The sequence below is a fragment of the Salvelinus fontinalis genome, unplaced genomic scaffold (assembly GCF_029448725.1).
Source record: "Salvelinus fontinalis isolate EN_2023a unplaced genomic scaffold, ASM2944872v1 scaffold_0173, whole genome shotgun sequence".
NCBI classification, from domain to species: Eukaryota; Metazoa; Chordata; class Actinopteri; order Salmoniformes; family Salmonidae; genus Salvelinus; species Salvelinus fontinalis.
In genome coordinates this window covers 1-12,214 of record NW_026600382.1, presented here as the reverse complement: position 1 = coordinate 12,214, position 12,214 = coordinate 1, and the positions used below count along the sequence as shown (strand labels likewise).

General features: G+C 48.6%; 1 protein-coding gene across 1 annotated transcript in view; it reads left to right on the top strand.

Annotated features, from left to right (window-relative positions):
- The window catches only part of slc5a11 (solute carrier family 5 member 11), a 12,718-nt gene extending 2,017 nt beyond the window's left edge, over positions 1 to 10,701 (top strand). Inside the window, exons 2-11 of the mRNA XM_055912477.1 lie at positions 1,168 to 1,345; positions 3,750 to 3,821; positions 4,127 to 4,231; positions 5,145 to 5,204; positions 6,435 to 6,539; positions 6,767 to 6,872; positions 7,540 to 7,620; positions 9,780 to 9,985; positions 10,273 to 10,408; positions 10,540 to 10,701. Coding sequence (XP_055768452.1) covers positions 1,217 to 1,345; positions 3,750 to 3,821; positions 4,127 to 4,231; positions 5,145 to 5,204; positions 6,435 to 6,539; positions 6,767 to 6,872; positions 7,540 to 7,620; positions 9,780 to 9,985; positions 10,273 to 10,408; positions 10,540 to 10,673 — 1,134 coding nt within the window. The 5' untranslated portion in view covers positions 1,168 to 1,216 and the 3' untranslated portion in view covers positions 10,674 to 10,701. The remainder of the gene's footprint in view (positions 1 to 1,167; positions 1,346 to 3,749; positions 3,822 to 4,126; positions 4,232 to 5,144; positions 5,205 to 6,434; positions 6,540 to 6,766; positions 6,873 to 7,539; positions 7,621 to 9,779; positions 9,986 to 10,272; positions 10,409 to 10,539) is intronic.
- Positions 10,702 to 12,214: the final 1,513 nt, after the last annotated feature.

The window sequence follows — 12,214 nt, the reverse complement described above, 5'->3', positions numbered from 1 at the left end:
GGTCAGGGTCCAGTGAGTATAGCGTAAACCTGGATAATGTATAAACTCTGGTCAGGGTCCAGTGAGTATAGTGTAAAACCTGGATCATGTATGAACATGTATAAGTATTCAGACACTTTACTCAGTATTTTGTTGGAGCACTTTTGGCAGCGATTACAGCCTTGAGTCTTCTCAGGTATGAAGCTAGAATCTTCGTACACCTGTATTTGGGGAGTTCCTCCCAATCTTCTCTGCAGATCCTCTCAAGCTTTATCAGGTGGATGGAGAGTGTCCCTGCACAGCTATTTTCAGGTCTCTCCAGAGATGTTCGAACTGATTTAAGTCCAGGCTCTGGCTGGGCCACTCAAGGACATTCAGAGACTTGTCCTGAAGCCAGTCCTGTGTTGTCTTGGCTGTGTGCTTAGGGTCGTTGTCATGTTGGAAGGTGAACCTTCAACCCAGTCTGAGGTCCTGAGCGCTCTGGAGCAGGTTTTCATCAAGGATCTCTCTATACTTTGTTCTGTTCATCTTTCCCTCGATCCTGACTAGTCTCCCAGTCCCTGCCACTGAAAAACATCCCCACAGCATGATGCTGCCATCACCATGCTTCACCGTAGGGATGGTGCCAGGTTTCCTCCAGACATGACGCTTGGCATTCAGGCCAAAGAGTTCAATCTTGGTTTCATCAGACCAGAGAATCTTGTTTCTCATGGTCTGAGAGTCCTTCAGGTGCCTTTTGACAAACTCTAAGTGGGCTGTCATGTGCCACTGTGTTCTTGGGGACATTCAAGAACATTCAAGAACATTCAGTGCTGCAGAAATGTTTTGTTACCATTCCCCAGACCTGTGCCTCGAAACAATCCTGTCTGGGAGCTCTACGGACAATTCCTTCGACCTCATGGCTTGGTTTTCGCTCTGACATGCACTGTCAACTGTGGGACCTTTTATAGACAGCCTTTCCAAATCATGTCCAATCAATTGAATTTACCACAGGTGGACTCCAATCAAGTTGTAGAAACATCTCAAGGATGATCAGTGGAAACAGGATGCACCTGAGCTCAATTTCGAGTCTCATAGCAAAGGGTCTGAATACTAATGTAAATAAGGTAATTCTGTGAATCTAGTGAATGGAGTGTTTGGAGGCTCTATTGTGATTAGAATCAACAATGACTACATTTCCCTCACCAGCAAGAGACGCAATCACTCCCTGAGAGTTCCAGTGACCTTTGACCCAAGTATGGCTACCACCCAGGGGACCACCGTGCCCCCCTCCCAATCCCCAGGTTTAGGTGTACCCACCCTGGTCACTGTAGACATTGTGGTGCTCGTTGTCTACTTCCTCCTTGTACTGGCTGTGGGCCTCTGGGTAAGTAGGAGAAAATTTGGGAAAAGGCACCCTAATGGCATCCGAAATGGAACCCTATTCCTATGTAGCTGGCCAAAAGTAGTGCACTATATAGGGATTAGGATTCCATTTGTAAATGATTTGATTTATTCCAGACACATCAGTAGGTGAGATTTACAGAAACATGTCATGTGTTCTATTGGGATTTGTTTGGTTGTTGCTCTACAGTATATTCTTGCATCTGAATCTCAAAGTAGAGTTGTTCTACTTCAGCACACTCCTTCAGCACTCTCCTTTACTCTTTCAGTACACTCCTTCAGCACACTCCTTCAGCACACTCCTTCAGCACACTACTTCAGCACACTCCTTCAGTACACTCCTTCAGCACACTCCTTCAGCACTCTCCTTTACTCTTTCAGTACACTCCTTCAGCACACTCTTTCAGCACACTCCTTCAGCACACTACTTCAGCACACTCCTTCAGTACACTCCTTCAGCACTCCCCTTTACTCCTTCAGTACACTCCTTCAGCACACTCCTTCAGCACACTACTTCAGCACACTCCTTCAGTACACTCCTTCAGTACACTACTTCAGCACTCCCCTTTACTCCTTCAGTACACTCCTTCAGCACACTACTTCAGCACACTCCTTCAGCACTCTCCTTCAGTACACTACTTCAGCACACTCCTTCAGTACACTCCTTCAGTACACTCCTTCAGCACTCCCCTTTACTCCTTCAGTACACTTCTTCAGCACTCTCCTTTACTCCTTCAGCACACTCCAATCAAGTACACTACTTCAGTACACTCCTTCAGTACATTACCTCAGCACTCCCCTTTACTCCTTCAGTACACTCCTTCAGCACACTCCTTCAGCACACTACTTCAGCACACTCCTTCAGTACACTCCTTCAGTACACTCCTTCAGTACACTGCTTCAGCACTCCCCTTTACTCCTTCAGCACACTCCTTCAGTACAGTACTTCAGCACACTCCTTCAGCACACTCCTTCAGTACACTACTTCAGCACACTCCTTCAGTACACTCCTTCAGTACACTACTTCAGTACACTACTTCAGCACTCCCATTTACTCCTTCAGCATACTCCTTCAGTACACTTCTTCAGCACTCTCCTTTACTCCTTCAGCACACTCCAATCAGGTACACTCCTTCAGTACACTCCTTCAGTACACTACTTCAGCACTCCCCTTTACTCCTTCAGCACACGCCTTCAGTACACTACTTCAGCACACTCCTTCAGCACTACTCCTTCAGCACACTACTTCAGCACACTCCTTCAGTACACTCCTTCAGTACACTACTTCAGCACTCTCCTTTACTCCTTCAGTACATTTCTTCAGCACTCTCCTTTACTCCTTCAGCACACTCCTTCAGCACTCTCCTTTACTCCTTCAGCACACTAATTCAGCACACTCCTTCAGCACACTAATTCAGCACACTAATTCAGCACACTCCTTCAGTACACTACTTCAGCACTCTCCTTTCTTCCTTCAGCACACTCCTTCAGTACACTACTTCAGCACACTAATTCAGCACACTTCTTCAGCACTCTCCTTTACTCCTTCAGCACACTAATTCAGCACACTCCTTCAGCACACTAATTCAGTACACTAATTCAGCACACTAATTTAGCACACTCCTTCAGCACTCTCCTTTACTCCTTCAGCACACTCCTTCAGTACACTACTTCAGCACTCTCCTTTACTCCTTCAGCACACTCCTTCAGTACACTTCTTCAGCACTCTCCTTTACTCCTTCAGTACACTACTTCAGCACACTCCTTCAGTACACTCCTTCAGTACACTCCTTCAGCACACTCCTTCAGCACACCCTTCAGCACTCCCCTTTACTCCTTCAGCACACTAATTCAGTACACTAATTCAGCACACTCCTTCAGCACTCCCCTTTACTCCTTCAGCACACTAATTCAGTACACTAATTCAGTACACTAATTCAGCACACTAATTTAGCACACTCCTTCAGCACTCTCCTTTACTCCTTCAATACACTACTTCAGCACACTCCTTCAGCACACTCCTTCAGCACACTCCTTCAGTACACTACATCAGCACTCTCCTTTTCTCCTTCAGCACACTCCTTCAGTACACTTCTTCAGCACTCTCCTTTACTCCTTCAGCACACTAATTCAGCATACTCCTTCAGCACACTAATTCAGCACACTCCTTCAGCACACTAATTCAGCATATTCCTTCAGCACTCTCCTTTACTCCTTCAGTACACTCCTTCAGCACACTCCTTTACTCCTTCAGCACACTCCTTCAGCACACTAATTCAGCACACTAATTTAGCACACTAATTCAGCACACTCCTTCAGCACACTCCTTCAGCACACATTGAAGTCTGAATAGAGAATGTGTGTAACAGTCCGTTCTTCCCTTCCAGTCCATGTGGAAAACCAAGCGGAGCACGGTGGATGGATACTTCCTGGCAGGAAAGAGCATGTCCTGGTGGCCGGTGAGTGAAAAGAAACAGAGATGTTGCTATGGAAAGTACACACAAATGACATCCACTCAGTATGTTGAATGGATTCCAGACGTTTGATGCCAAGAGGAACCATTGCTGATGTATCTTGTTCTGAATAGTCCAGGACCAAACCAGATGGTGAAACAAACAGTCCTTGTACTGTTATATGGGTGGAACTGAGATTTTATGTGGGGAGATATGAATACTTTACAATGGGGTTGGCTTAAAGTCAGACATAGTTGTATTGTCACTCACTCATTCTCTCTCTCTTCATCTCTCTGACACTCTCTCTGCAGGTGGGCACCTCTCTGTTTGCCAGTAATGTGGGTAGCGGCCACTTCATGGGCCTGGCTGGCTCAGGAGCAGCAGCGGGCATCAGTGCTGTGGCATATGAGTGGAACGTAAGACTATACATTTGGACATTATAATTCATTATAAACTGGGCATAAAATGTGTGGATCTCTATTACAGATGCAGGATTTTCATTTTCTCACCCTGTTGCAGGAGAACGTTCCTGCAATGCAGGCAATTTAGGTTTAGAAAAGCTTCTGAAGTTTGTAATTTCCACTTAGAAATTTCAGACTTGATTTTTCCATCACGAGAAATGTATCAACCTCTACATAAATGTTTATTAATTACATACAATCCACACAATAATTCACATTTCCTGTTGCTACAGGATTAATTAAGACCCTACATCTGTACATGATTTATTTATTTTATTATTATTTTTTATTTTTTTTATCCCATTTTCTCACCAATTTTCGTGGTATCCAATCGCTAGTAATTACTACCTTGTCTCTTCGCTACAACTCCCGTACGGGCTCGGGAGAGACGAAGGTCGAAAGCCATGCGTCCTCTGAAGCACAACCCAACCAGCCGTACTGCTTCTTAACACAGCGCGCCTCCAACCCGGAAGCCAGCCAATGTGTCGGAGGAAACACCGTGTACCTGGCCCCCTTGGTTGGCGCGCACTGCGCCCGGCCGGCCACAGGGGTCGCTGGAGCGTGATGAGACAAGGATATCCCTACCGGCCAAACCCTCCCTACCCCGGACGACGCTATGCCAATTGTGCGTCGCCCCACGGACCTCCCGGTCGCGGCCGGCTGCGACAGAGCCTGGGCGCGAACCCAGAGACTCTGGTGGCGCAGTTAGCACTGCGATGCAGTGCCCTAGACCACTGCGCCACCCGGGAGGCCCATCTGTACATGATTTTGATAGGGCATATGATTTAATGCAAATTTAAAAATATTACTTTTTTCATACTAAGCTTTGCATGAATCACTTACAAGTATCAATGTCTCTGGTTGGCAGGGGATGCTGATGGTGCTGCTCTTGGGTTGGCTTTTCCTGCCCATCTATATTGCTTCCGGGGTGAGAGGTCAACACACACCTTTCTGTCAGTCCACTGTCTGTACTACTGAAATATCACAAACCCACAAGTAGGCCTACTGAAATTCTATGCAACATACAGCCAACTATTTCAGCGCCCAAATACCTCATTACAGGCTAGGAATTTTTATTGAATATTCCTCTCTGTGTACTGAGACACACCACTTCCCTCTCTGTGTACTGAGACACACCACTTCCCTCTCTGTGTACTGAGACACAACACTTCCCTCTCTGTGTACTGAGACACAGCACTTCCCTCTCTGTGTACTGAGACACACCACTTCCCTCTCTGTGTACTGAGACACAGCACTTCCCTCTCTGTGTACTGAGACATAACACTTCCCTCTCTGTGTACTGAGACACAGCACTTCCCTCTCTGTGTACTGAGACACACCACTTCCCTCTCTGTGTACTGAGACACAACACTTCCCTCTCTGTGTACTGAGACACAGCACTTCCCTCTCTGTGTACTGAGACACAACACTTCCCTCTCTGTGTACTGAGACACAACGCTTCCCTCTCTGTGTACTGAGACACAGCACTTCCCTCTCTGTGTACTGAGACATAACACTTCCCTCTCTGTGTACTGAGACATAACACTTCCCTCTCTGTGTACTGAGACACAACACTTCCCTCTCTGTGTACTGAGACACAACACTTCCCTCTCTGTGTACTGAGACACAGCACTTCCCTCTCTGTGTACTGAGACACAACACTTCCCTCTCTGTGTACTGAGACACAACGCTTCCCTCTCTGTGTACTGAGACACAGCACTTCCCTCTCTGTGTACTGAGACATAACACTTCCCTCTCTGTGTACTGAGACACAGCACTTCCCTCTCTGTGTACTGAGACATAACACTTCCCTCTCTGTGTACTGAGACATAACACTTCCCTCTCTGTGTACTGAGACACAACACTTCCCTCTCTGTGTACTGAGACACACCACTTCCCTCTCTGTGTACTGAGACACACCACTTCCCTCTCTGTGTACTGAGACACAGCACTTCCCTCTCTGTGTACTGAGACATAACACTTCCCTCTCTGTGTACTGAGACATAACACTTCCCTCTCTGTGTACTGAGACACAGCACTTCCCTCTCTGTGTACTGAGACACAACACTTCCCTCTCTGTGTACTGAGATACTTTAGATCACAGTGGTGATAACTTGTTCAATGATTCATGTTCTGTCTATATCCCTTTAACATGCAGGTGACAACCATGCCTGAATACTTGCAGAAGCGATTCGGGGGGAAGAGAATACAATTATTCATAGCTATTTTGTATTTATTCATTTACATCTTCACAAAGATATCGGTAAATAACGTCAAAACACTTCTATGTATCTCATCAGCTATTTACTTTCTCAATAAAACATTGTTTTGGATGTGAATCTATTGAATGAATTGAGACCGCTTGATCCACTGCTGTGTGTGCGTCGGGCATGCATGTGTGTGTGTGTGTGTGTGTGTGCGTGCGTGCGTGCGTGCGTGCGTGCGTGTGTGTGTGTGTGCTTGCGTGCGTGCGTGCGTGCGTGCGTGCAGGTGGATATGTATGCTGGGGCAGTGTTTATTCAACAGGCCCTGCAGTGGAACATCTATGTAGCTGTGGTGGTGCTTCTGCTCATCACTGCTCTCTACACTGTAGCAGGTACCCTGCTATACTCTCTCTCTCACTCTGTCTCTCTCTGTCTCTCTCTCTCTCTGTCGGTCTGTCTCTCTCTCACACTCTCTTTCTCTCTGTCTCTCTCTCTCTCCCTCTCTGTCTCTCACTCACTCACTCACTCACTCACTCACTCACTCACTCACTCTCACTCTCTGTCTCTCTGTGTCTGTCTCTCTGTCTCTCTGTCTCTCTCTCTCTCTCTCACTCTCTCTCCCTCTGTCACTCTCCCTGTCTCTCTCTCACTCTGTCTCTGTCTGTCTCTGTCTCTCTCTCTGTCTCTCTCTTTCTCTCTCTCTCTCTCTGTCTCTCTCTCGGTCTCTCTCTCACGCTGTCTCTCTCTCTCACTCTGCGTCTCTCTCTCCCACGGTCTCTCTCTCTCTCCCTCTCCCTCTGTCTCTCTGTCTCTCTGTCACTCTGTCACTGTCTCTCTCTCTCTCACTCTGTCTCTCTCTATCTCTCTCACTCACTCTCACTCTCACTCTCTTCCAAAACAATCAGATTTTGTTTCCTAAAGTCTACCAGTTCAAACATACAGCCAAATACAACAACCAAATGACCCTAATTGAAGTATCAAAGTATTAAGTCTATGGAAAAGTTTGTCTGTGACAGAGTATGTCCAGTCCTGGTTCAGTGTTGTGCTGTGTTGTTTCAGGTGGTCTGGCTGCAGTCATGTACACAGACGCTGTCCAGACTGGCATCATGTTGATAGGAGCACTCACCCTCATGGGCTTTAGTAAGTCTCCTACTCTTACAGTGGTCAATACCGGTTCTGCTTTGGTGCTGTGTTGATCGGTGGCTACTGTATACACTGAGTATGCCAAACATTGGGAACACCTTCCTAATATGGAGTTGCCTTAGAACAGCCTCAATTCATCAGGGACATGGACTCTACAATGTGTTGAAAGTGTTCCACAGGGATGCTGACCCATGTTGACTCCAATGCTTCCCACAGTTGTGTCAAGTTGTCTGGATGTCCTTTGGCCGGTGGACCATTCTTGATACACACAGGAAACTGTTGAGCATGAAAAACCCAGCAGCGTCGCAGTTCTTGACACAAAGCAGTGCGCCTGACACCTACTACCATCTACACTGATTGAGGTGGATTTAAGTGCCATCAATAAGGGATCATAGCTTTCACCTGGTTAGACTATGTCATGGAAAGAGCAAGTGTTCCTAATGTTTTTTATACTCAGTGTATGATTCAAAGATAAATACTTTGTCTTTAGTCAGAAAAACTTTCCAACTAGATTTTAGATTTCCTCAGTTATAGATTTTCATGTTTTTCACTCTCTGTATAGTTTGCACTCTGTATAGTACAGTACAGGGCAGTACAATACAGGGCAGTACAGGGCAGTACAATACAGGGCAGTACAGCACAGTACAGTACAGGGCAGTGCAGTACAGTACAGTACAGTACAGTACAGGGCAGTGCAGTGCAGTACAGTACAGGGCAGTGCAGTGCAGTACAGTACAGGACAGTACAGGGCAGGGCAGTACAGTACAGGGCAGTGCAGTACAATACAGGGCAGTGCAGTACAGGGCAGTGCAGTACAATACAGGGCAGTACAGTACAGTACAATACAGGGCAGTGCAGTACAGTACAATACAGGGCAGTGCAGTGCAGTACAGTACAGTACAATACAGGGCAGTACAGTACAGTGCAGTACAATACAGGGCAGTACAGTGCAGTACAATACAGGGCAGTACAGTACAATACATGGCAGTGCAGTACAGGGCAGTACGGTACAGGGCAGTGCAGTACAGAACAATACAGAGCAGTACAATACAGGGCAGTACAGTGCAGTACAATACAGGGCAGTACAGTGCAGTACAATACAGGGCAGTACAGTACAGTACAGTACAGGGCAGTACAGTACAGGGCAGTGCAGTACAGTACAGTACATGGCAGTACAGTACAATATAATACAGGGCAGTACAGGGCAGTACAGTACAGTACAGTACAGGGCAGGGCAGGGCAGGGCAGTACAGTACAGGGCAGTACAGTACAATACAGGGCAGTACAGTACAGTACAGGGCAGTACAGTACAGGGCAGTGCAGTGCAGTGCAGTACAGGGCAGTACAGTACAGTGCAGTACAGTACAGTGCAGTACAGTACAGGGCAGTGCAGTACAGTACAGTACAGGGCAGTGCAGTACAGTACCAGGCAGTGCAGTACAGTACAGGGCAGTGCAGTACAATACAGGGCAGGGCAGTGCAGTACAGTACAGGGCGGTGCAGTACAGGGCAGTACAGTACAGGGCGGTGCAGTACAGGGCAGTACAGTACAATACAGGGCAGTGCAGTACAGGGCAGTGCAGTACAGTACAGGGCAGTACAGGGCAGGGCAGTACAGTACAGTGCAGTACAGGGCAGTGCAGTACAGTACAGGTCAGGGCATTGCAGTGCAGTACAGTACAGGGCAGTGCAGTACAGGGCAGTACAGTACAGGGCAGTACAGTACAATACAGGGCAGTGCAGTACAGGGCAGTGCAGTACAGTACAGGGCAGGGCAGGGCAGGGCAGTGCAGTACAGTACAGTACAGTGCAGGGCAGTGCAGTACAGTACAGGTCAGGTCAGGGCAGTGCAGTACAGGTCAGGGCAGGGCAGTGCAGTGCAGTACAGTGCAGGACAGTGCAGTACAGGGCAGTACAGTACAGGGCAGTACAGTACAATACAGGGCAGTGCAGTACAGGGCAGTGCAGTACAGTACAGGGCAGTACAGGGCAGGGCAGGGCAGTGCAGTACAGTACAGTGCAGTGCAGTACAGTACAGGTCAGGGCAGTGCAGTACAGGCCAGGGCAGGGCAGTGCAGTGCAGTACAGTGCAGGACAGTGCAGTACAGTACAGGGCAGTTTGCCTAACTGTCTAACTCTGAGCTACTCTTGTGGAGGTTTCGCTGAGGTGGGGGGCTGGAACGCCCTCCTAGAGGGGTATGCTACGGCCATCCCCTCGGTCCGCGACCCCAACACCACATGTGGCATCCCCCGGGACGACGCCTTCCACCTGTTCCGTGACCCTGTGACCTCTGACCTGCCCTGGCCGGGCATCCTCCTGGGCATGTCCATACCCTCCATGTGGTACTGGTGCTCAGACCAGGTAACAGTGACACTGCTCAGGGACAGTCACTAGATGGCCAAGAGGACAAGATCTGAGGTATCAGAATTGATACACCTTAAAGGGGAATGGAAACACTAGGCTTTAGAACACCATCTAACTTTAACTGTAAATCACCATATTGGCATTGTTGCATCACTGGCAGGAGAATTTTGATACACCTTAATAATAAAACAGATGGATAGTTTAAGTGCTCTAGACATTGGGAGGCACATTCAGCTGCTCTGTCAACAGTTCCAGTCATTGATTCTGTGTTGTGTTGTATCCAGGTGATAGTGCAGCGCTCCCTGGCTGCCAAGAACCTGCTCCATGCTAAAGGAGGCTCCCTGCTGGCTGCCTACCTCAAGATCCTGCCCTTCTTCATGATGGTCCTGCCCGGCATGATCAGCAGAATACTCTACCCAGGTACAATGTCCTAAGTGCAACGCTTTGGTAGTAACTCTAGAGAGGATACTGTATCTAGGTAAAACCTGCTGATGCCACTATCAAACAAAGGAGAGACAGTATATTTACAGCAGCGTTGTTGTTGCGTCTAGACGAGGTGGCGTGTAGTGACCCTGAGGTGTGTACTGAGGTGTGTGGGAACCCAGTGGGCTGTTCAGACATCGCCTACGCCAAACTGGTCATGAAGCTACTGCCTTCAGGTGAGGAAGTCTTCTTCTCTCTGTAACATTTTGTATATCTCTTTCTATCTGTCTTTCTCACTTCCTGTACACACAAACACCTTGTGGTATCCCAGGAGGTCTACCCCGGGGGGTGTTAATAGAGGGGAGGTACGTGAGGCGACGTTGGCTACCTCTGCTGGGAATACGGGAGCTGTGCACCCTGACACGGACAGCTCTAAGTGGAGGTAATTAGAGGAAAGGGCCAATCAGCCGTGGAGGCCAAATAAAAGGAGCACGGAGGCCCACCGCGGGAAAGAAGGGGGAGAGACCGACACCAAGCAAAAGTAGAGAAGAACCCAACACCCCGCGAGAGAGAACGGGGAGAGACCAACACCAAGCAAAAGTAGAGAAGAACCCAACACCCCGCGAGAGAGAACGGGGAGAGACCGACACCAAGCAAAAGTAGAGAAGAACCCAACACCCCGCGAGAGAGAACGGGGAGAGACCAACACCAAGCAAAAGTAGAGAAGAACCCAACACCCCGCGAGAGAGAACGGGGAGAGACCGACACCAAGCAAAAGTAGAGAAGAACCCAACACCCCGCGAGAGAGAACGGGGAGAGACCGACACCAAGCAAAAGTAGAGAAGAACCCAACACCCTGCGAGAGAGAACGGGGAGAGACCGACACCAAGCAAAAGTAGAGAAGAACCCAACACCCTGCGAGAGAGAACGGGGAGAGACCGACACCAAGCAAAAGTAGAGAAGAACCCAACACCCTGCGAGAGAGAACGGGGAGAGACCGACACCAAGCAAAAGTAGAGAAGAACCCAACACCCTGCGAGAGAGAACGGGGAGAGACCGACACCAAGCAAAAGTAGAGAAGAACCCAACACCCTGCGAGAGAGAACGGGGAGAGACCGACACCAAGCAAAAGTAGAGAAGAACCCAACACCCCGTGAGAGAGAACGGGGAGAGACCGACACCAAGCAAAAGTAGAGAAGAACCCAACACCCTGCGAGAGAGAACGGGGAGAGACCGACACCAAGCAAAAGTAGAGAAGAACCCAACACCCTGCGAGAGAGAACGGGGAGAGACCGACACCAAGCAAAAGTAGAGAAGAACCCAACACCCTGCGAGAGAGAACGGGGAGAGACCGACACCAAGCAAAAGTAGAGAAGAACCCAACACCCTGCGAGAGAGAACGGGGAGAGACCGACACTAAGCAAAAGTAGAGAAGAACCCAACACCCTGCGAGAGAGAGCGGGGAGAGACCGACACCAAGCAAAAGTAGAGAAGAACCCAACACCCCGCGAGAGAGAACGGGGAGAGACCGACACCAAGCAAAAGTAGAGAAGAACCCAACACCCCGCGAGAGAGAACGGGGAGAGACCGACACTAAGCAAAAGTAGAGAAGAACCCAACACCCTGCGAGAGAGAACGGGGAGAGACCGACACCAAGCAAAAGTAGAGAAGAACCCAACACCCTGCGAGAGAGAACGGGGAGAGACCGACACCAAGCAAAAGTAGAGAAGAACCCAACACCCCGCGAGAGAGAACGGGGAGAGACCGACACTAAGCAAAAGTAGAGAAGAACCCAACACCCCG